The sequence below is a fragment of the Choristoneura fumiferana genome, chromosome 14 (genome assembly GCF_025370935.1).
Source record: "Choristoneura fumiferana chromosome 14, NRCan_CFum_1, whole genome shotgun sequence".
Lineage (NCBI taxonomy): Eukaryota > Metazoa > Arthropoda > Insecta > Lepidoptera > Tortricidae > Choristoneura > Choristoneura fumiferana.
The window spans coordinates 4849530-4874846 of NC_133485.1; the positions used below are offsets into that span (position 1 = coordinate 4849530).

Below are 25317 nucleotides of genomic sequence, written 5' to 3' on the forward strand. Positions count from 1 at the left end.
AGAGTATTTTTTTGAGATTACGAAAAGTAACAGTTATTTCTTTTTAAACACACGTTGTGTAAGGTCTTGGTGGAAGTTAAAAAATGTTGGCAGGAATGCTTTAAGCTAAATACGTATTGGACTGTAAAATCACCGATTTCCAATTATACCTACTGCTAGAGCGGTAAAAACGGTACTCTACGTTTTAAGTAAAATTAACACAATATATACTTATTATGTTCCTTTTACAGCGCGCTTTAGGAACTGAAATAGAACATTCTTTAAATTTTACACAAAGCAGAGTCGAAAGTGGAAATCGGCAACCTGGTATACAAGTGTGGTAACCTTGACATTTCGGCAGGATTCGTCCTTGAATGTAATTAGGAAATGTTTTTTTTGTGACATAGTGCCTAACTTTTATTTAATTAGATAGATACGCTACTTATATTAAAGTTAATGATTATATCATGGTCAGGGATATTTGGAAATATTCCGATCCGCATTAGCGATCCCTTCAAAATAGCGAACCTACTGTGTAAAAATAAAGTTCTGTTAAATACTTGTGATGTTACCATTTAATAATATTGTAAATCTGTTTTAAAAAAATATATATACCTCGTTGAGTTTCTTGCCGGATTCTTCTCAGCAGAGGTTTTTCCGAACCGGTGGTAGATTTTTTTTGACATTCATAAGTGCTTGTTATAGCCTAAATTGAATAAAGATATTTTGACTTTGACTTTGACTTTGACGTACCTACTCTGGCGTAGAATCAATATTTTCCTTATAGGCAACCTGAAGACTAAAGGAAGCATGAGTTAGGTATCTCTTCGGATACAATTTCTTCGGATTCAGATTTATCTAATGCCGCAACTGTTATAACTGTTATGTAAAAAAGGTAAGCGACTCGGTGGGAATTGAGTTTTTACGACGCCTCGCCACTGGCACTTAACCCCCTTAATAAAACAAAACATAAAACGTTACAAATACGTACCCTAATTCACATTTTATATTTGTAACTGGTGCATTTGCTCTTGAAACTCATCATTTGGTGAAGTGGAACTGATGATGAAGACCACATTTGACCATCGGAGTTACTACTCAGTAACAAGTATTTCGCGGGTTGGATTTTAATTACTTTGACACAGTTGCTAAGCAATTTGTGCTCCTCGTAATGCTCTTTTCATGATGTGTACACATAGTTTGAATTGTAAATGATCTCTTGCCTTAATTATTCTCATCACTGTACCGCATGTTTACAATTTGTTTTGTGTGCCAAAGCTAATAAATAAATAAATATGGTGAAATGGAATGGGTGGTGAAGCACCCAGGATTCCTCAATAATTAACGTCTCGGCATCGAAAAAAACAATCTTTCATAAAAAAAAGGTGACGAACAGTTGATATTAAACTGTTTTATCTCAGATATTTACACTTAAAAGCGTGAAAAAAATGTTATAACAAAAAATTGAACCGACTCCAAAAGACGATGAAAATAATTTTCTACCAGTCTGAAGTCGGTCGGTGCCTCAGCACGTAATAAAAATATGTAATATAGAAAAAAAAAACGATTATTTACTACAACAATAAAATTATCCAACTATTTCTCAACTATGTTCCCTTTTTTAAACCAATTGTAGTCATATCCATATTACGTATATTGTTCGACATGATTTTGACGTAAATTGTATCCGTCGTCCTCCAACTGGTCACAACACAACACGACAGGTAAATGTGAACCGGGCTTTAATCTGGCCTTTTAAATAAGCCTAAAAGTCAAATTACGAATTTTTAGATTACACCTAATTGAGACAAATGCGTAATGAGATTAAAGCAACTTGGCGATTTAATGTGATGAAAGTGAGATTGAGATATTTTGAGGCATGAGGTCCCGGGGATGGCGTAAAGTTTCATAAAGGCCATGTCAGCACGTCAAGAGGATATTTTAAGACGTGAAGGGATATACTGTTGTGTTTAGAATAAGGACTCAGACTGGGCTATTCTTAGTTATCTACGAGTACAGCCCTTTGTTTGCGAAGTTCGTAGTGGCCCTGCAGACCCACGAGTAGCATTGATCCTATAAAGGTTCCGTTTTACCAACTGTGGCACGGTACTCTGAAAAACTGAATCAGAATTGAATAAAATTTTGAATAAAATTAACCAAATCAAAATTGAATTAAATTTTGTTAGGCACCTTTAAAAGTGATATTTTTTTGGTATATTTTTTCATTTTAACACAAGAAATCCCCGGATAGTAACGTAAAAGGTGTATCACACACAGTGTTCTGTTCAGTCACCATCCTTCCGGCTCCTTATCCGGAACTTCCCGTTAGCTCCCTGTTTTATAGCGGTCTGCATAAAATATAAACGGCTAAGCAAGCACTTGCCCTAAAGGTTTGCCTGAGAGCCATAAAAAATGCTCGCATGTTGAGTAAGTAGAGTTTCAGATATTAGCTAGAGGCAAACAGTTTCTTGCGGCGCATTCTTCTTGGCAATGATGGTCTTTCCGAAAGCGCTGGTAGTTTAATAAATGACGTGTAAAAGTGCCCATTGCGGCCTATTTACTGAATAAATGATCTTGATTTTTTGATTTTTGATTTCATGGCAGTCTGCCAGAATTAAGAAAGATCAGTGATAGTGCTTTATAGGCTGTGCGACGACGGAAGGATTTAGTCATTATTTTCTCGCTCGACGGTCTTGGTAATAGCTTTGAAGGATTTGTCTGAAAGGGTGTACCTGTGGTCTTCCTGTGTGACATGGCCTTTAGATAAACTGAGTTATCATGCCAAGAATATAAGTAACATATTGCTTAAATAAGTTGAGCTCTGTACTTTACACCAAGTGATGCTGATGTCATCCACGCCACGGGGCTACTTTTGCTTCTTACCTGGAAGAGCTCATTACACCGAGTATTATGGAATGAGAATATTAAATAAAACATGAACAAAATTAAGTTTATTAGTTATATCGTACCATCCTTTTTTTTGGGATGTGAAAAAAGGTGCATACCTTCTCTTAAAAGTTATGTGGGGCTCTCTCACTAAAACCACATCGGTGTTTATGTTTGTCCACTCTGCCGTTATGGGAGCGCCATAATATCACAGACATACAACCATAACTTTAATGTTGACTGGCAAACATTAATTTGTATGATAAACCGTGACTACACAATCCTCTTAGAAGTTAAGTAGCTCGTAACTATTTGATTCCAATCATCTACTTATTTACAGATTCACCTCACCTCGCCACAAGTGTTAGTTTAGTAGTCTTTTCATCTAAGTACATAAGTACTTTACTAATCAGATTATCCTACGCAACGAAATCAAAACTCTTAACTCGTGTTATTTGATTTGAGTTGTTTTCTCAGCTCTCTTTAGGCTGGAGCGCGCGCGCCGTGGTTGGTGCTCCATCCGTGACGCTGTCTTCGTTCACGGTGGGCTTGTACAAGGGGAACCGCGTTGCTGTCAAGAAAATACACAGAAAGAAGCTTGACCTCAACAAAAAACTCATGTGGGAGATTAAGCAGGTAACAAAACAGATATACTAAAAAAATACAATATAATGACTCTTTGTACACCACAAATAGTAAGCAAAAATAAATCTTACTTATAATTATAATCGTTGATGTGGTGACATCACGTACAAGTATGTTTCGTTGATTTTTATTTTGTAACTAATGTAATAAAATAGTATTATAACGTACCTAATGTTAACATTGATTAGTGATATTATAATGAAAAGCAGTCGATGTCGTCCAAAATCCATGCTTAAACTTGAAGTGTTTGATGGATGCACTCGACCATTCCAATTTTAAAGGGAGAGAATTTTTTAACATAAACCTAATGTGCGAAATACTGTCAATTCATGTTGATTCACTTTTAATTGAGGTAGGTATGTAGAGGTACCAAAATTTAATCCAAGTAAAATGTTTTCGAATATGTAGTTTACCCAAGAATAGCAAAACGATGCAATATAGATAGTGAATCAGTCTCCTCCACGAGAATAGTAGGTACTTAAAATCATCCAATTAATGCTTGTGATTATCATTATCACCAACAACAACTCCATAGGCCAGAAACGTCTCCCACGAGAACACAACCCGTTTCATCGGCGCTTGCGTCGACTGCCCACTGGTGTTCGTGCTGACCGAATACTGCCCTAAAGGCTCACTGAAAGACGTGCTGTCCAACGAGGAGATACAGCTCGATTGGAACTTCAGGACGTCACTGGTTCATGATATCGTGCAGGTAAGCCATTTTGTATAAAAAGTTGAATGTGAAAATAGAATCGTTTTAGAAAGTCACAAAGTGATATTAGAGGAAGGTTACCGTGTCTTTGCAAACTCACACTAAAATGATACAGTATCTTTTTCGCCCACGTAAATGTTTCGGCGAATTCGCCCACTAAAGTAACAGCGTAAAAAAGTTCATAAAACGTGTAATCTTATCTTTATAAATTTTCCATTGATCTTTTTAAAAATACATCTCCCTAAAACAATATCAAACGTTTAATATTTTGCAAGGGTATGTGTTACCTCCACGGTGGTCTGGGAGCCCACGGTAAACTCCGATCTTCCAACTGCCTCATCGACGGCCGCTTCGTCCTCAAGATATCTGACTACGGGCCCAATACACTCTGCACGCCCACCGATCTCATCAAAGATGACAACTACTATTACAGTAAATAGCTTGGTATCGTTTTTATTTTTATTTGCTAAGGGGCTGTTTCACCATCCATTGATTAGCGTTAACCGACGGTTAAATGAGATGCCGTCTCCGTCTATTCGAATGAAACAAATAGAGACGGCATCATACCTAACCGCCAGTTAACACTAATCAATGGATGGTGAAACGCCCCTAAGTATTATTATTTAATCAAAAGACGGACTTTCAACTATCGCTACCACAATCTTATCGCTGTTAATTTAAAATTACTCAGCTATTTTTGGTTTCTGTATTCGTTCCAACTATGATTTTTAAATTTGTAACTTCTATTATGTTATTTTATTGGGTATAGTACGATACAATACGTATATAAAACAAGTTATAATACTTGAATCACGTTATTTCTTATTTTAAATTGAATAATTTTTTGTACTTTGACGTTTTTGTTCTGTTTTCGAGTACTGCATGGATAACAGCTAAAGTACCTAAATTATTATCGTTTTGTAATATTTTATTGGCATATTTTATATTTATTTAAGTTTCGATGCTTCCTATTAAATTGGGTTGTATATAATAACAAAAGTACCAGGGTGACCGAGCTTTGCTTGAGCTAAAACTCGTTAATAAGAGATAAGACCAAGCTAGATCGATTTGTCATCCCCGAAAACCCTCACATACCGAATTTCATCGAAATCGTTGGAGCCGTTTCCGATATCCCCGAAATATATACTTATACAAGAATTGCTCGTTTAACGGTATTAGATATAACTCGTTGAGTATATGTAGACTTCCATTTAATAATATTATCAAAATTTTAATTATTTAAGCTGCTAATTCTATATTATATTCTATACAAACCGTTTTTTGGCTATCTCAGAGATTTACATATCAATTTATGTTTTTTGGAAGTCCTACGAATACAGCGACACTTCAGGCTATCAGTGGTAAAGACATTAGCCCGCCACGCAAGCGCTCTTGCTGCATTATTAGGTAGTTAACTAAGCTCCAATAATCTCGCTCTCGACTAAAAAGTCGCCGACATCTTTTTCTACAAATGATAGAGGAAACAAAGAAGTGTGTTACCAGATAAAAACATCTCGTAAATACGGTTGCAATGAATAAATACAATATAAGGTTCTGGCAGAAAATCAGCGCTGCAGGCGTTTAACGCTTCAGCATAATGCTGAGTCAGCGACCGTTTCACTTTCGCGGGGACACACAACATTGTGTATATTGTATTTAATGTTTTCATGTGTTTTTCTGTAATTTTTTATTTTATTTGTGTTAATTTTGCTGTATATGTGTGTCTTCTGTGTAAGTGAATAAATGTCTTCTTTCTTTCTTTCTTTCTTTCTTTCTTTCTTATATGTTGAGTGGATGCCCTTTTTGGTGTCGTATCGTGTAAATTAGTTTGTGTTTTATTCTTATTACTGTAAGGTTGTGGTACTGATGGAACCGAAATAAATTTATCTTTCTTTCTTAATATGAATAAGATGAGGATTGCAGTTGCTTTGCCAGTTTTGAGAGCTAAGTATACACATAGTATGTGTAGCAAGGTCTTATCTGTAAACGCTGGGGAACTGAACAAGTGACGTCTTCTAGAGCTGCTGTGGACGGCTCCGGAGCTGGTTGCTGCCAGCGTGTACCCCGGCGCTGCGGCTTCGCTCAAAGGCGACGTGTACAGCTTCGGAATCATCCTCGAGGAGATTGTGCTTCGCGCCGGGCCGTTTCACCATTACACCTCTACCATGACCAACAGAGGTACAACTGACTTACCTTCTTTAGTACTTACTTCTTACTAACCTTCTTTATTTAAACTTCGTTCGAATGGTAATGAGCTTAGGGCTATCGCGTATGAATTCGCCGCTAGAGGCGCTGGTGTAGCGTGAGGTCTCCCAAATGTCACATCTCATAGTTTTTGGGTGAGTTACGCGAGTTTATTTATAATTAGAATATTTTTGTGAAAATTTTGCATTACCTGAAATCAATTATGGCAATTATGCGTTACGGGACATTGAATGTCTGTGTTTTGAGACAGTTTTGTCTTTCGGAAACTTATGTCCTCCCTTTTTTCCGAACAAAACGTGACTACGCAACACTGTGGTTTTTATGGTACGGTTTTAAGGTGTATTAAATATGATTTTAATCTAAACTTTGTTTTCACGCCCGTAATAACAGACTTTGAAAGCCACACTTAAAAACCTCACGCAAAAGTGGCGCCATCTAAAAAGATAAAAAACGATAGCCCTCATTGAGTGCAGCTTTAGTTGCTGCACAGTACGAGTACTTATTACACCAAAAAACGAGTACATATAAAGGGATAAGTCCGCCTTTGTACAAGTATCTTAAAGTTTGTCAGTTGTATTTTGTTAATTTTCTTTTGTACAATAAAGAGTTTACATACATACATACATACATACATATTATTTTTCAGTACCTAATAAATGTCTCTATCAAAGTCAGTCAAAATATCTTTATTTAATTTAGGCTATAACAAGCACTATATAAATGTCAAAAAAAATCTTCCACCGGTCCGGAAAAAACCTCTGTTGAGAAGAATCCGGCAAAATACTCAATGAGGTATTTTTTTTAATATCTATATCTTTTTCTACCTTTATGGTAATACTTCAGCAGTTTGACCATTGAAATAAGTATTATTAACATTCTAGTGATCACTTTGCTGCGCACAGTGATGTTTTTTTTGTCTAAATGTATTTTTATAGGAAGTTTTGAGTTTTGGAATTCTATTAAGTAGATTACAATCATTTACCTTGCTCTTCCGCTACCACACGTGCAGAACCGCTATGTCTCACCAATATCACTATTAGCTGACCTTCCATCGTTAGAGATAGTCTCTCGCGTATGCGCGCGAGAGTCACCAGCCTTCCGGCCGGTGGTGTGTGCGAGCGAGACGGGCGCGGGCCCGGCCGGCGGCGCCGCCGCAGCATCCGAGCTGCTGGAGCTGGCCGCGCGCTGCTGGGCTGAGGCTCCCGATGACCGACCAAGCTTTGATACCATTAATGCCAACTATATCAAGTGAGTCAGTCGCGGAAGTACAGTCACCTGCATTCATATCTGCCACAGCGGAGCGTGCAAAATTCTCATACGTACATCCAACAAGCCCTAGAAATAGTGCTGGTGACTATACTATTGAACCATTTGATTTTTGATCCACTGTAGAATGTTCTCACAGTACATTTTTGTGTGAAAAAGTTGCACTGTGGTGTGGATCACGATTCTGTTGATTTGATTGATAGTACCTACTCCGTTGAGCTGAGGTGCTTCAATTTCAGTCGTTTTTCCCTTCCTCCTACTTCCACAGCTGCTGGATAAGAATCTAGTCTACTGTGCCCTGTATTTGCGGTTTGACCTGTGATATCATTTCCATGTTTGATTTTTGTGCTATCATGTTAAATTCTGAACAGCAACAATTTTAGTTTCAAGAAAACTCTCTGATAAACAGAGAATTGTTCCGAATATCCTACAATGCAAAATATGGCCCAAACGCATTTAAAATCTAAACGATTCCTTTACGAACTTCTTTCATCCAGGGGCTACTGTGACAATCTCATGGATGACTTGCTAAGCCGCATGGAGCAGTACGCCAACAACCTGGAATCGTTGGTTGAGGAGAAAACGGAACAGCTCTCGCTGGAGAAACGACGCTCCGAAGAACTGCTGTACCAAGTCCTGCCGCGGTAAGATCTTCGGGTTTTTTCGCTGCAAGTTGTTGGTTTAGTTTTTACCCTATTCCAACATCGAACTTACGGGCAAAGGCTACCATTTTGCATGTTTGTAGAGCTTGCATCCAGCTGATCAGGATTCTGTGTTTAAAGCTTAAGTATCACGTTTCTAATGAACCCAACTCGATAGAAAGAGGTGGATCTAAAATGTGGTTTCGTGAAATATTTTTTTGCAAAATACCTACTTGCTTTTTTTACAAATACTGGTGACCCACCTATGATAAATTTATTGGAACTGTTTAAGCTTTCGTTTATTGTTATCTACCTATACAAAACCAGGAGAACAATAATCTAATCCAACCCAATTTTGCCGCGATCGAAAGGAGAACGTCGCTTCAGAAGTGTTGATGTTGAAATCGCCATATTAATTTCTGTTTCATTAGGTATTTCTGCTTTGCCTTTTCATTTATCTTATTGTGCACGAAAAATACATATTCCTTTACACGTTCATAATCTAATTTGTCGGCCTTTAAGGAAAGTATAAACACTTTTCTTGAAAGCAAGTTATAATTGTCTAGAAACATTGCTGACAAAAACTTGATTCCACAATTTCACTACACGTGGCAGGAGGCATACTTTTTATTTACATAACATACTCATATTGTAATTTGTCTGCCCGTGTGCTCAGACCAGTGGCTCAGCAGCTTATGGCCGGCGAGGTGGTCCAGCCTGAGAGTTTCGAGTGTGTGACGGTCTACTTCAGCGACATCGTTGGCTTCACGGAACTCTGCGCCGCCTCCACGCCCATCCAAGTGGTGGATCTGCTTAACGACCTGTACAGCACCTTCGACAGGATTATTGGATTCTATGATGTTTACAAGGTAAGCATAGGTAGTGCGACGAGAGTTGAAGTGAATGATTACACACACAGCTACATGAAGAAATGATTGCACAAAAGGAGAATGAATGAAATGAATGAGTAAATGTCAAAATCCCGCTGTCATTTCATGGCTGTTCTTGCGTACGTGACCTCAACTCTGGTGGCACGAGGTACCTATATAAGGTGTGAGATTTGTTGGTATGATTCCATCTGAATGAAGAACTGATGTGTCAACACACACACTATCACATATCCTACTCATATTCGAAATGCGAATGTATGTGTTTGTTAGGTACTATTTAATTGACGTTATAATGGCTGGACCAATTTTGATGAAATTTGGCACGCACAGTTTATGATTTGGATTTGTCATGTCTAATATGGTGGTAGTGATAGATGGGTTTGTGTGATTTGTGTGTGTTCTTACAGTGTGGAGGTGGAGGAACTGCATGAACACACATATTATTTTGCATAAACTTAACTGTCATAAGGTCGCGGGTGAGCAAAGAAATTCTTTTAGTTCATATTTGTGTATTTTTATTTCTATGTGCAATAAAGAGTTTAAAAAATGTACTGATGTTCTAGTTTGTTTTTACTGCTTGTAGAAAACTTTAGGACCCTGGAAAACTTTCAGACGTCCCTTTATTTAATTATGTCACAGACGCGGGTCGTGTGTGTGACCCTTGCCTTTCCTTCATTAAATTAATAAATGTCATGGCTGTGAACCGACGATCTATCAGAAAGTGTCAAAGTTATAGTGTACAGTCGATTAAACTGAACCATGTACCAGGGAACCTTTGAGCCACTAATGGCATGTTGACATCTTATGTTTGTGCGAAGGAAATCATAATAAAATTGATTATTAAAAGGTTCCACCCTGGTACACGAAACGAATCAATATTTTCGACCTTGATTTGGGAACTTGATGCACACCATTGATTTGCTTGTTGATTGATTTGCAGACTTGTGCAGGTTTCTTCACGATGTTTTCCTTCACTGTTTACAGCTCGTGGTAAATTTCAAATTTAATTTCGCATATGAATTTCGAAAACTAAGCCCGATTTGAACCCACGAACCTTTGCTTGAGAGGACATAGGGTACAATTAGTAAGGATTAGTATGGGTAAGGATTTAAAGATATTAACAAATAAAAATGTATGTAAGTATTATGGAAAGACCGTTTTCGAGGTTTTCCTCATTATTTGTAAGCTATTCCTATTGCTACGGACAGGGGCCGCGAAGGTTACTCCTTGATAAAGGGGGATATTTGGCACCCCCCTCCCCCACTCCCGCAACCGCTGGTAAGGAAAATATCTTCCGCCGTTTAATTAATAAAAATATTCTCGTTTGACTTAATTCCAAAAAAAAGGTTTTAATATATAAAAAATGTTTATTTTAAAGTGTAGTCATCTTATCTACATCCGTATCCGAAACAATGGTTAGTTAAGTCCCACTAGATGTGAATGAAATAGAATAGGGTAGGTATTTGGGAACTCCTGAAATGGTCATATCCTGGATATTATTATGAAAATATAGAATAGATATAAAGCCACTAAACTGTATAAAGCCAATGTTTAAAAGCGAAGAAAAAAAAATTGATTGAAAATTAAATTAATACTTAGTGATTTTTTGAAATATCTATAATATCCCTTTATGTACGAAAATTCCAAATTAAATTAAAACACGTATATTGCTTTTTGTATCATCATCATCATCATCAGCCTGAAGACGTCCACTGCTGGACAAAGGCCTCCCCCTTAGAACGCCACAATGAACGACAACTTGCCACTTGCATCCACCGGTTTCCCGCCACTCTCACGATGTCGTCAGTCCACCTGGTGGGAGGCCTGCCAACGCTTCGTCTTCCGGTTCGTGGTCGCCACTCGAGGACTTTTCTCCCCCAACGGTTATCTGTTCTTCGAGCGATGTGGCCTGCCCATTGCCACTTCAATTTGCATATTTTTCCAGCTATGTCAGTGACTTTAGTTCTTCGACGAATTTCCGTATTCCGGATTCTATCGCGCAAAGAAACTCCAAGCATAGCTCTCTCCATAGCTCGTTGCGTGACTTTGAGCCTCTCTAAGAGGCCAACAGTTAAGGACCACGTCTCAGCGCCATAAGTCATCACTGGCAACACACACTGGTCGAAGACTCTAGTCTTCAGGCACTGCGGAATATTGGACGAGAAGACATCACGAAGTTTCCCGAACGCTGCCCATCCGAGTTGGATTCTTCGGGCGACCTCTTTGTCGAAGTTGGACCTACCCAACTGGACAACTTGTCCAAGGTAAACATAGTGGTCAACAACTTCGAGTACATCGCTCCCAACGATAACCGGCACGGGTGTGACATGGACATTTGACATGATTTTAGTCTTGTCCATGTTCATCTTAAGACGATACTGAGGTCACTGAGCATAGTATTGAGCTCCTCCAGCGACTCCGCCATTATGACTATATCATCGCTTTTTGTATACTTAGGTAAAATTCAGGCGCTCTTTGCACAAATCCATATTCAACCGGTGCAATATGAATACAATTGTATTCACGTGATTTTTCTTGCACTCCACCTTGTCATCCAGCCATAACATTAGATTATATATTTAAACAAGCTTTTTGTACACTTATTAATTTCAGGGATTTCGGAAATAGCTCTAATTTGAATAAAAGTGATTAAAAATATAGTATGTGACGGTTTTGGGGCGAACCAGGCGCGGCATAAACGTCACTTTAGTGCGGCAGTGAGGCTTCTGTACTTTACTTATTCTGTGGGCGAACATCGATCTATCTCTTAATCTAGACGTCCACGTTTTATCCAAATTCGTCAGGGCATGCATGGGCGTGAGAGAGAAAAAAAATCACACATGTACAACATACAAATTTCGCATTTATGTTATCACTAGGATTAAAAGGCAACTAGTTGCTAGTTTTTGCTTGGAAATAAGTATATCTTCAGTCAGTTGTTCCTTATGGCCTTGGATTTTCACTGAATAATTTATAAGCAGAAGTAACATACATATATTTCGTAACATACAGTCGAGTTCATAAACTTGTGAGCAAAATTTTGATCAAAAATATCTGAACACGACTCTATTGTTAACGACGTAGAAGCGTGTTCAGATATTTTTGATAAAATTTTTGCTCACAAGTTTATGAACTCGACTGTACATGTTTCAGAGCGCGTTTCCGTGAAGAATTTTCTTAGTTTGTTTTTTTCAAAGAAACCTTACTAATATATTTATTACCGAAACAAGCAACCTTTTAAATGTTTGTCGGGTTTTGTAAAATCTTCAAATAATATAAACAACACGGTTTTCCTTTGTTTGACTTTTGTTTCATTGTTACTGGGATGATGTCGAAGTTTAACAATGGAAGTTATTGTTCGGAAAATAGCTTGATATCGTCAAATTTCCATTTTAATTATTTACAGTGATCCATTGACTTATGAAATTACGCGCATTGTTTTGCTATTTCCTTCCAAATATTGAGCTATTCGGAGTTATTCGCACCCCCTTGCATTGGGAGCTAAAAGTAGGCACTGAAATTTGGTTGGTAATGAGGGCTATCGTTTTTTGTCTCACTAGATGGCGCACTGTTGCGTGAGGTTTTTTAGGTATGGCTTTCACAGTCTGTTATTACGGGCGTGAAAACAAAATTTAGATTAAAATCATATTGAATACACCTTAAAACCGTACCATAAAAATATCGAGCATGCCACAGTGTTGCATAGTCCCCATTTTGTTCGGAAAAAAGGGAGGAAAAAGATTTCTGAAAGACAAAACTGTCTCAAAACACAGACATTCATTGCCCCGGAACGCATATTTGCCATAATTAATTTCAGATATTGCAAAATATTCACAAAATTATTCTAATTATAAATAAACCCGCGTAGCTCACCCAAAAACTATGAGATTTGACATTTCGAAGACCTCACGCTACACTAGCGCCTCTAGTGGCGAATTCATACGCGATAGCCCTCATTGTTCCTGGGTCCATACTATTTTTGAGCCAGCTACAATTATTAATGGGTCCTGACTGTTGAAGGTCACTATATTCCGCATAACCATTTTTTAATGTTGTATATCGATCATCAAAACATTGAATAGTGTAGTTAAACAATATTACTTTTAAGATTATGTTCAAGATTAGTAGACTTGTTTTTCTTTTCAGTTTTTATTTTAAGTTTTATTTTACACAATCTGTTTTTTGTTATCTATACACTTTTTAGTTTGCGTTACAACATTGATATGCAGGCAAATCGGAATAGCCTGTAATATTCTTCAAAATAAAATAAATAAGTATGCTTACAAAATCATTTATTGAATCAGGCGTTACTTTGTGGAGATCCATATCAATAAAAAAAAACAAGTCATGTCGCGGGTGAGCAAAGAAATTCTTTTAGTTCATGCTTACAAAGGTTCATTACCACGATGATTGAGCATCATTATGGCTCGTATACATTACACGTCTCAGAATGAGAGGGGTTGTGGGCCGTGTAGTTCTTACCTGGGCGGTGGTGATCTCTTACCATCAGGAGACCCACTTGCTCGTTTTCCATCCAGTCGAAAAAAAACCTAGTGCGAAGGAACTGCCTACACATACAACATTATCTTCGCAAGTGTGCAGGTTTCCTCAATGATATGTTTCTTCAGCATAAAGGATATGGTTAATTTCAAATATAGCTGCGACTGAGGTACTGGAACCAAAAGCAAACGGTCTCGCCATCGTTTATGATGGACTGGGATGGGATGTTATATGAAGTCGGTTAAAAATAACAGCATGCAGCGCATTAAGCAATTGAGACACTATTGCGAAATATCAATTCCTGAAGTAGGAAAATGAAACACGATACGTAAGAAGCTTTCAAAATGCATGAGATAACTTTTCAATATACATATCTAAGAGAAAGCCAGTGCCGCTATACGACTCAAGGTAACATAAAAAATTCGTCTCGTACACTGACACAGGATTATGTTCCTGAATTTATTATTGTCTACCTTTTATACGTTGTACAGAGTTAAATTTCAAAATGGAGAGAAAATTGTCAGTGCTAGATATCGTTATATATATATACAGGGTGTCCCAGAAGTACCACGTCACAGTGACACCAGAGGTAGGCCAGCTCAAGAGGAACCTAACCAACCTAACATGACCCCAGTAAAAGTTGCACGGTTTTCGAGTTATTACCGAAATAAAGATTTTTGGGATACTCCCCTTTGTCTTGACATTTTTAGTACCAGCATCGACTTGGAAAGCTATTAATAACAGTTTTTTTATGTGTATCGAATCGTGAATAGTTACTTCAGAAGTCCAGTGTGTTACTTTGTCAGTAACTACCGTAAAATGCTGAAAAAAACTTTATTAATCTTGATTTAAGTTGTCTCAAAAATAAGAATTTCAACTTTAACCCTCTTGCATTGAAAAAAAATTACTAGAAACGAAACAAACAAATAACGCCAAAAAATTAGACATGTTATGCAGATTCAGAAATGGTATGACACATGTATCTTACTGAAATAACATTAGGCATTCTTATCACTTTGCTGATGCCGCAAGCCGTCACTGTTAAGTAAAAACATGTTACATTAACTACTAATTTATTAAATCAGGCGTTACTTTGCCGAGGTTCATATTAATGAACTGAAACAATCACCTACTTTGCTCACCCGCGACTTATGATAGCTACGTTTATACTAGAAATGTGTGTTCATTCAGTTCCTCCTCCTCCACACTGCAAAAATACAGGGTAGTTCGAAGGACTCGCGCTGCTAGCAGACTTGACACCCCACACTTCAGTCTACTCGTGACCACGGCCACTGTAATGTTGCCGAAACGTCGAGGTAAATATTACTCGAGTGTGTAAGCGTGATAAGTCCCGTTGGTGGTATTATTGAACTAAATTTATTCCAATAAATGAATGAAAGATAAATCTGTTTTAACCACCCACGCAAAAAGAAGGGTGTTATAAGTTTGACCGCTATGTCTGTCTGTCTGTCTTGTACCGTAGCTCTTAAACGCGTAAACCGATTTGGATGCTTTTTTTATTATTATTTGAAAGCAGGTTTTCTAGCGATAGTTCTAAGACATATTCTATCAAAATCGTTTCAGCCGCTTTTGAAATATTGAACTTTGAAGTGACAAAGTTGGGGATTTTCCAACTTTTTTTTGGGTTAGGTTATATCCGGTTCTTTAGGATCCGGTCCTAGCCTTGAAAAGGGAGACAAATATAATATTTAACCTTCGTGCATTTGGCAAAATAATTGTGTCAGATAATAGATGAGCTATCGCTATACACAGCATTTTGTACCACTTAGCAGGGACTGCTTTCGGAGTTCCAGTTTTAAGTTGGTTCGATAGGGCTTCGCTAAAGTGATAAGAATGTCTAATGTTCTTGGAGTAAGATACATGTCTCATACCATTTCTGAATCTGCATAACATGTCTAATTTATTGGCGTTATTTGTTTGTTTCGTTTCTAGTAAATTTTTTTCATGGCAGATGGTTAAAGTTGAAATTCATGTTTTGAGACAACTTAAATCAAGATTAATTATTTATTTTTTCAGCTTTTTACGGTAGTTACTGACAAAATAACACACTGCACTTCTGAAGTACCTATTCAAGATTCGATACACATAAAAAACTGTTATTAAAAGCTTTCCAAGTCGATGCTGGTACTAAAAATGTCAAGACAAAGGGGAGTATCCCCAAAAATCTTATTTCGGTAATAACTCGAAAACCGTGCAACTTTTACTGGGTCATGTTAGGTTGGTTAGGTTCCTCTTGAGCTGGCCTACCTCTGGTGTCACTGTGACGTGGTACTTCTGGGACACCCTGTATATATACCTATCTTTAGATAGCGACACGTGAATACAGAGACTTGCTATACTAATGTTTCAGATTTTGTCAGTCTCGATCACGTCACGACGCGACAACTTTGTTTCCTAAATTCTATGATACCTAATGATATAAATTATCTTTTGAATAATAATATTTTACATTTTAAGTAGGTATAAAATTATGAACAATAGCAAAAACTCTTCAACTTATTCTCCTTCGGATTAAACTATATTTTTAACCTAACAGTTTTTTTTTGTCTGATCTAAAAAGATTGTATTGTCGAAACATCGGGATCTCATTAAAGTTAAACATGGTCTACCTAGTTACCCTTGAAATGTCGACAAACTTTTACTTAATCGAATATCAGAAAAAGCTCAACGTTTCCTATTTTTTCACTTCATCGAATATTCATTACCTTGAATAATTAAAATAAGTATTTTTAAAAATCACCGATTTTTAATTTCTGTTTTTTTTTAATAGATTGTTTATTTGGCAGTCGGGGCAGATATTTGTATGAATAATGCGATAGTTTGTTCTAGGGTGTTGGTCGTTTAATATGTATGTGTGTATCTATGTATCTATCTATTTAAGTATATATTTACTTCGCCCAGTACTCATAGTACAAGCGACTAGGTCAATTGGTGTCAATTGATTGTCCCATGATATCTTTTTTTTTGTCTTTATGGTAGAGAACGACCAAGTTTATCGCTTTTTTATATGTAGTTCACAAGTTCCTTTGTTTGACTTTAACAAAGGTGGAGACAATTGGGGACGCATACATGGTGGTGTCCGGGCTGCCGGAGCGGAACGGGGATCAGCACGCGCGGGAGATCTGCCTCATGGCGTTGGCTGTCGTGGAGGCTGTGCGCGGGTTCGTCGTGCGACATCGTCCGCAGCACAGGCTAGAGGTAGAGTCAATTATCAACATCATCATCTCAGCCTGTATGACGGAACGTCCCACTGCTGGGCACAGGCCTCTTCTCAGAATGTGAGGGCTTTGGCCGTTGGTCCCCACGCGGGCACAGCGAGGATTGGGAACTGTGAGTGAATCACACCATTGAATTTATTCGCAGGTTTGTGCAGATTTCCTCAGGATGTTTTCCTTCACTGTAAAGCTCAATTATACCTACGTGGTGTCTGAAAATTAATCTGTGTTTAATATTTACTTGCAGAATATACAATAATCAATTAAACTATAATCATCACAGTTCTACGTCACCCCAAACTTCGTTTCTGGTAGCAGTTGGGGTCGCAGTTGTAACCTAACCTAACCAAATTTTCTGGTATCGGTACGTTTTAGTATTTCCCACTAAACCAATGTTTAATCAATGCTAAATCAATGTTTAGTCATGGTTTGTTTTGCCAACAAACTTTTAATCATATCAATACATCGACAATAATTCATTGAATATTCAGGTCTTATATTTTTATTTTGTGTAATTTTGTACCACCTACCGTTCAACGTAAATTACTTATAATCGATGGTTCGTTTGATATTTCAAGTGAGAGAACTACTAAATATTGACGTTTATTTGTTCGATGTATTAACAATACAATATAAATGATGACTTCTCGGCCGTACGTTAAGTAGCTTAGCTTAAGTTCAAACTGCGACCCCACACAAAAAAGAATAGCTAGCAGAATAGTGGATTATGTTAGGTTACAACTGCGACCCCACCCAGAAAAAAGAATGTTATATCTCGTGGGACGCACTTCTTGTCAAGTTTATTGGCTTACCTTTATTTTGACACAAGGTGCGTGTGGGTGTGCACTCGGGGCCAGTCTGCGCGGGAGTGGTCGGCGTCAAGATGCCCCATTACTGCTTGTTCGGTGACACTGTCAACACCGCCAGCCGAATGGAGTCGACGGGACAACGTAAGCAATGTCCTAAACTATCGTCGTAACCCACTCATCATCATCCTCCAAAACATCTGTTGTATATTATTCCCTCATATACAATACAATACAAAGACTCTTTATGTACACCAGATATAGTAAAGGGGCTCCTAGACGGGCCATATTTTCACTGCAATATGTGGCCGGCAACTATTGGTGTCCCTGTCTAACATGTGAGTAAGAGAGGGACACCAATAGTTGTCGGCCACAAATTGCAGTGAAAATATGGCCCGGCTACGAGCCGCTTAGGCGATATAGAAAACAGACAATATTACATATTATTGGAAAAAACTTTTTTTGTTTTAGAACAATCTTGCAATTACAAGCTTTTATTTAGTTTCACCTGTCCCGTTGTGTGCCTGTCTGTCTGTCTGTCTATCTGTAATCAAATCTTGCAAGTTAAATTTGACCAACTTCCAGTAGTCAGATTGACTTGAAATTTAAAATACTTATGTACATTGCGTGACAATACAATAATCTAGTAGTGAAATCCTGGTAGTCCAGCCGGGATCGCCTCCACAGTGCGGAACTCTTCAACGGTTAATAGCATCGACTTGAAATTTGGTATGCAAATGTAGTTTGGGTGACAATGCAAGTACAGTCAACAAAAGGTACAGTCAGCAAAAAAGGTTGTATTAAAAATGTAATTTTTATGGTTATGTTAGAATGTTGTCACGACTTGAAGGTATCCACAATGAACGGTTGATAGCATGGACAAGACAGCGTTAAACAGACGGTTTCTGATAACACATCTGACTATTATAGATCAGATAAGGACAACGGTCGTCTGACAACGTCCGGTCAGTGCCGGCAACTTCCATGAACCTTAAACATCACTGTCTTCCCTTCATCAGGTTTTCGCCAGGACGCTCATTCCAATTCTCGATTAACAATCCAGATTTCCGTATCATCACTAAATTTAAAATCAGTTTCATCATCATCATCCGCAAGAAGTCCACTGCTGAACAAAGGCCTCCACCTGTAGAACGCTACAATGAAACAAGTCGTCATTTACATCCACCTGTTCGTTCAGCCTGCCAACCCTTCGTATTCCGTTTCACGGTCGCCATTCGAGAACTTCCCCCCCCCCCACGGTTATCTGTTCCTCGAATGAAAATCGAATCGAAAATCAGTTTCAAATTGGTGTATAATTTACTTGAAAGTTCTACTACGTCCTCTCACCAGAACATTGTAAATACAAAACTTCTCAGTTGGAGCCAAAGTTTAATTGAACTAAGTTATTTCAGAGACCGATTTAGATTTGGTATAATTTGATTATGAAATAGATTCAAGTTTCAAGCATTAACGAGTTGAAAGAAAGCCAACGAAACATGAAAATCTTATTTAACTTTTCCAGAAAATATTTCTTAATAAAACGGGAGACAAAGAGTCCAAAAATTATAATTTGTTTTGTTGCTCTAACAATATCAAGATTGGGTACAAAGATAGCTTTTACCTCCACTTTTAGTTTTAAGTTGTCGTTTTATTTTCTTTGAAAAATTGCAAAGAATTTTGGCCTAAATGGAATGCTTAAGTAGGTACCTACCAAATTCAAGTTTTGTTTATTTGATGTTTAGACGGCCCGCGGTATTGTAATGCTCGGTGATATATGCTATAACTAGTAAATTAAGAGCACGGATATTTTTATTTCGGATTCCTAATCAGTGTTTTCCTTTTAAAATCTTGAAATTTTAATGCTGGTAATATTTTAAAAATGTACCCTCGAAATCTTCCACAAATCGATTCATTCTGCACCCATTCGCTTTTTTTAGCCCTCCGCATCCATTTGAGCGAGAGCACGCGAGCATTAATCGAACAATGGGGGACTTTCGTGGTGGAGCGCCGAGGAGAAGTGGAACTGAAGGGGAGGGGTCGCATGCTGACACACTGGCTCCTGCACTGCTCGGAACCCGAGGCGCGGCCACTAGCCCCGGGACCCCAACCGCCCCCACAGTACCCCATATTGTTCCCCACGCTGCCCCAGCAGCCGATATCGCTACATACTCCGTACTTGGTCGTGGAACCACCTACTATAGCGGCTTAGGGCATCCTTGATATTCCTTGAGGTTCCTCTGTTAGACATTGATCATCAGAAAATACTGCACTGTAAGTTTTCAATTACAAGATTTACTGGATTTTTTTGAGCATGTTATGGACACAATATTAAGATGTCAGATCGGGATCTGGGGATATTGAATTGAGTGATACAGAAAGGTTCTTCCATACGTTGGCGAAGGGATTAAGTAGGTACTATAGAGTCGAGGCTCCAGCCACTAAAATGTTAAAGGCCTAAAAACTCATTGTGATTGTCTGTTAATGGAATGAAATCAAAATTGTAGTATAAATTGTCTCATAGTCCCTAATAGTACCTAATACCTGATATGTAATACCTGTAGTACTTAATATGTCACTGTTATGTAAGTAAATAATCTATGTTTGTTTGTTTTAAATATATAAATTTACGTCTAACAAAAGATAAACAGCTGAGCGAAGGTAAATTTAATTTACATTATCTCTTAAAACATAAACGAAATATTGAGAAAAAGCTTACGCTGTCTCAATTTGAATACAAACGAAGTTTTATTTATATCGCTCTTGGAATTTTAGGATTACTTTTATACAAAATTTTATGCTTAGTTCGCAGTGAATGGACAGGTGCTATTGTATGTGTATCGAAGGTCATCCTATAAATCCTATTAATATTATATATGTGAAAGTTTGTGAGTGAGTGAGTGAGTGAGTATGTTTGTTACTCCTTCACGCTGAAACGGCTAGACGGATTTGGATGAAATTTGGTGTGTAGATAGCTGGACATCTGGAATAAAACATAGGCTACTTCTTATCCCGATATTCCCACGGGATAGGGATAAAATCTCGAAACAACAACCACTGGGTTAAGAGTCATGGAGTTTGACATGATTGTTTTTAATGTAACGTCAATGAAAACCACGATTTAATTTTCGGGAATTCCAACGGGAATTTTTTAAAATCCCGAAATTTCAGCTGCTGTATCTAATGAGTGTGCGAGAGTCGCGGGTAAACACGGGTAAATTGTTCCGTGTGAAAAAAAACGTAGCGTAAACGTAAGTCGTTTTCAAGTAGGTATATTATTTTGTAGAAATTATAAACCGAAATTATAAGGGGTTCAGTACAAAGTGTGAAAAATGAAGGATCTCTTGTTAAAACTAGTCATTTTATAAAATTATCTACTTTAAAACATGTAACATTTGTGTTTAGATTTTTAATAATAAAGATTTTATATTTAAGATTGCCGTGGACCTTACTAAAAATTAAATGCAACTATATTGGCTGGTGATTTGGCAGGCGCTGCGTGAATCTTATACTTAGACACGAATTTTATACTTTTACAGCTAAAATGAAAATCGAGATAGCGATATAAAAGTCGTAGAATAATATCTTAAAGAGAACCTAACTTAGAAATACTTACATCAAATTTCATCGTCCCTACCAACTTTGAACTTAGCTGTTTTTAACTGTATAAAAAACAAAGTTCTAGTAAATGTTAACTACTTATTTATAATACAACGTGTCTCTGCCTTTTGGACAAAGACGAATAGAACGTGTTGATTATGGTATTTCTAACCTATGTAAAAAGCCTCATACTAAGCGCAACATTATTAACGGAGAAATTACTGATTTACGATTTAATCAAATAATTTGCAATATTATAGTATTCTCAAGAAGGAATTCCATTTGGGATTTTCGATTATTGTCCAGAGAGCAAAGACACGACGTATAATTTAGAGAATATCAAAATGTGCCAAATGTTTACTCGAGTAGAAAATACTTGTATTTTTCGTGATCTTCACATTTTTATATTTTTACATAGTTGTGTATCAATATATCATTGTCTATTTTTGTATAAATGTTCGTACCTGGAACACACCTAGATGTATTGCTATGTAGGATCCTCTAATAGAAGCTTCCATTTATGTAAGTCAATTATTGTGTTTTAATGTAGTTTTAAGAAGAGATATTTGTCGGAAAATGAAATAATTACATTTTTAACTGCATGCACTTTTATTGAATTCTTTAAAGTATAATTTTAAGCGACTAAGAACTTTCTTGCACACTACTTCTACATTTGGCTTAGGAGAGGTGCTATGATAACATTGGATATTCAAAGATTTGTACGGAACCTTCGGTGCGCGAGTCCGGCTCGTACTAGGCTGGATTTTTTATTGCTTCTTCCTAACCATCTAGTGCACAAATCTAGGGTAATGGTTACCGACAATTTTCTCGGTTAGCAAGGTTCGTTTGACTGTAATTTGTCGTTTGATAGCCGCTGTTTTCGGCCGAAGTAATTCCATGACAAACACAGCTGTGGACATGGCATAACCGATCAACAGACAAATCATGCAGCTCAGAATTTGATGGTCAGTCAGTGGAGTGGGCTCCGGAGAAATTTTTGGAAGATAAAAAGACTTAAGACCAGAGTCACGTTCTAACAAACCAGCTTCTATGAATCTAGGTAGCCAGACAGAGAGGGGTAGAACAAAAGGAGAGCTCATTTTCATCCACACGACAAGGGGTACAGTCAGAATAGAATCAGGGAGGATATGACCACATTCGTTCTCCTTCTTACCTTTTGACAAACAATAGGCCCACGCGTATTCCACAGACGTTGCTAACACAAAATTCTTTCGGCCTTCCACAATATCAGTAAACACTTCTTCAAAACTCATTTCGGGTATTATTTCAAAATTCTCTTTTATTAAGGTATCGTATTCGAAATGAGCCAAAATACCAGCACGCCCACCAAACTTGTATCCATATTCAATAGTTTCTTTTAGACTCGCAAAGTTTCCAACAACTGTATCTGTTTTAAGGGCTCCAATAAGCACGCTTTGATAGGCATTTCTTACCACGAAAGTGAACCAAATCCATATTGTTATTATGTAGAAGTCCCTGAACCGTCTGGGCGCTACACGGATTGGCTGTCCAAGCATCACTCCCCATGTCCTAAAAGCAGCGCCCTGAATCTTGTAAATGTTTTTGAAGTATCTAAAGCAGAACTTTTTAACGCGCCTAAACTTTAAAGTAAATGGTAAGGAAGTGACGAAGAATATGATACAGAGTAAAACGAGCCACAAATAGCTGTTAAGTGGCGTGAATAGACGCCACCACACCGGCCCTTGGCCGATAGGAGGCGCTAACCACGCCAGTCTAACTCGAAAATAGGGCATCGAGAAATCCAAAAGCCCTAACCTGTCCACTCCTAACGGTATACTACAAGTTGAGATATTGGCAAGTCCAGAGATGACGTCATTGAGGGAATCTGACCAGTTTTTAGCGCGATCTGAGTCGATGCTGACGTAGTCTCTGGTTGATATTATAGGTGTGAAGTTCATACGATCCCTCAGCAGTCGTACGATAGCTTTTTTGATCATCTGCAACGGAACCTTTTCCTCTGTAGTCGGATGGTAAAGTTTATTTGTAGAAATATAAAGGGGGCATGCATTCATATTCTTCATTTTATCAGGGTAAGGGTGGAAATGGAGAGATGATTTCTCTTTCCAATGTTGCATCAGCACTGGTTCCGTGTCGTGGCATTTCAAATAGCTTTTGTAAGGGAAGTATGTATACAGTCCTATTTTGTCACCATCTGGTGTTATAATGACGACATTAGTAGCATAAAATGACCACATTATGTTGGTTATTCTCTGAAGCTTTATTGGATCAAGAAGTAGAATTAAAAACTTTGCACCGCTGCTTAGTACAGTTTTTCCCCTTAGATCAGGCTTCATTACATTTAGAATCCTTATAAAAGAAATATAGGATTCAATTATGACCACGACATGCTTCGGCGGCGCTTCATCTCTTTTCGCTTCTATGACCACAGTTCCATTGAAAGACTTAAGAAAATCGTTTGAAACTTGTTCTTCGACGTCTTGAGATAACACAATAGTATGCTTTCTATAATTAAAATCAGAGTTTGCTACTTCAACAGCACATTTTGTTATTAATTCATTTGTTCTCTGCTCCATTGGGATTGTCAATTTCCCTACAACAACAACTACATATTCTAAAATAAACAAAACTGAGAAAATGAAGTGATTCCTTTGAAGCATCTTGAAAGGACTGTTTTGTCTGCTTCTGTCGGTGCTGTGCCTACGTTACTGGAGATATAATGGTTCTATCATACTACCAGCTATCATCATCAATCACACATTGTCCGGTAACAGCTTCGTCGTGCATTTTTATGTCACATTCGCTAGGAAATTGACAAGCTAATGGAGGCCTTTTTTTGTGAATTCTCTGAGTAGCTTTTAAAACAATAGATACCTAATGAATGCGAACTGAATGCAGTAATAATATACAGCGTACCTATAACAAATACCCTCTATGATAATTCACTTGCGTGTAAAGAAACAGCATTGCAAATAATAGATAACATTGTGTTCCTCAAAACGAAAGTTAAGTTATTGTCACACTGGTAATCGTGATCTCGCCCTATACTCATCCATCCCAGCCTATATACGTCCCACTGCTGGGCACAGGCCTCCTCTCAGAACAAGAGGGCTTGGGCCATAGTTCCCACGCGGCCCAGTGCGGATTGGGAACCAGGGCGGTTTGTACAGGTTTCCTCACGATGTTATCCTTCACCGCAAAGCTCGTGGTAAAATATCAACTGTAATTCCGCACATGAATTTCGAAAAACTCAGACGTGCGAGCCGGGGTTTGAACCCACGACCCTCTGCTTGAGAGGCGTTAGGTCAAACCACTAGGCCACCACGGCTAACACTACGCCCTATACTACGAAGTACAAAATTCGAACTTCGTATCTTGCCGTCCCGCTGACGCAATATTATTTAATGCGAGAGTGAGGGGGACGGTACGGTACGAACTTTGAATTTCAAATTTCGTAGTAGCCCCCCTGTATATGTCCGTCAAGCAGACGCACCACCAGGCCTCAGGTGGCATAGCATTAAGTCGCTAACTAAACCTTAGAGCTCTTAACAAAGAAAGATAGTTAATATCTACATTCTAGATAATGGACATACCTACCTATATTTGATCAAATACTTAAAACTAAATTTAATCCAGAAATAAATTCATAGGCACAGTAATAACTAATAAAAAGAATAAATTAAATTATGGATTAAATTAAATTAAATTGAATTCAATTACAACTTAAATCGAATTAAATTGGTTACAAATTAAAGTAAATTAAATTACAAATTATATTGAACTAGCTTTTGCCCACGGCTTCGCCCGCGTGGAATTCGGTTATCAAGCGCTGTTCCCCGGGAACTGTACATTTTTCCAGGATAAAAAGTAGCCTAAGTCACTCTCTGGCCCATAAAATATCTCTATGTCAAAACAAACATACAAGCACAGAAACCCACAAATACACTAACATAC

At 37.8% G+C, this 25317-nt stretch overlaps 2 protein-coding genes across 2 annotated transcripts; one reads left to right on the forward strand and one right to left on the reverse strand.

Annotated features, from left to right (window-relative positions):
* The first annotated feature begins 3394 nt into the window (after positions 1 to 3394).
* LOC141434804 (atrial natriuretic peptide receptor 1-like) lies at positions 3395 to 20547 on the forward strand. Its single transcript, XM_074097246.1, has 10 exons — positions 3395 to 3501; positions 4046 to 4222; positions 4498 to 4654; positions 6242 to 6400; positions 7486 to 7675; positions 8191 to 8337; positions 9011 to 9203; positions 16791 to 16943; positions 17790 to 17910; positions 19704 to 20547. Exons 1-10 carry the CDS (start codon positions 3484 to 3486, stop codon positions 19973 to 19975), a joined length of 1587 nt encoding a protein of 528 aa, XP_073953347.1. The 5' UTR covers positions 3395 to 3483; the 3' UTR covers positions 19976 to 20547.
* Positions 20548 to 22151: 1604 nt separating this feature from the next.
* On the reverse strand, positions 22152 to 23939 carry LOC141434959 (uncharacterized). Its single transcript, XM_074097455.1, has one exon. The coding sequence runs from the start codon at positions 23937 to 23939 to the stop codon at positions 22152 to 22154; it is 1788 nt and encodes a 595-aa protein (XP_073953556.1).
* Between the last annotated feature and the right edge of the window lie 1378 nt (positions 23940 to 25317).

What these genes read in the sequence shown, in the direction of transcription:
- LOC141434804 (XM_074097246.1), top strand. An exon ending in ATTAATGCCAACTATATCAA is followed by an intron (nt 7,676 to 8,190) that starts GTGAGTCAGTCG and finishes TCTTTCATCCAG; the next exon opens with GGGCTACTGTGACAATCTCA. An exon ending in GTCCGCAGCACAGGCTAGAG is followed by an intron (nt 16,944 to 17,789) that starts GTAGAGTCAATT and finishes TTTTGACACAAG; the next exon opens with GTGCGTGTGGGTGTGCACTC.
- LOC141434959 (XM_074097455.1), bottom strand. Translation starts at nt 23,939, where the DNA reads ATGGAGCAGAGAACAAATGAATTAATAACAAAATGTGCTGTTGAAGTA.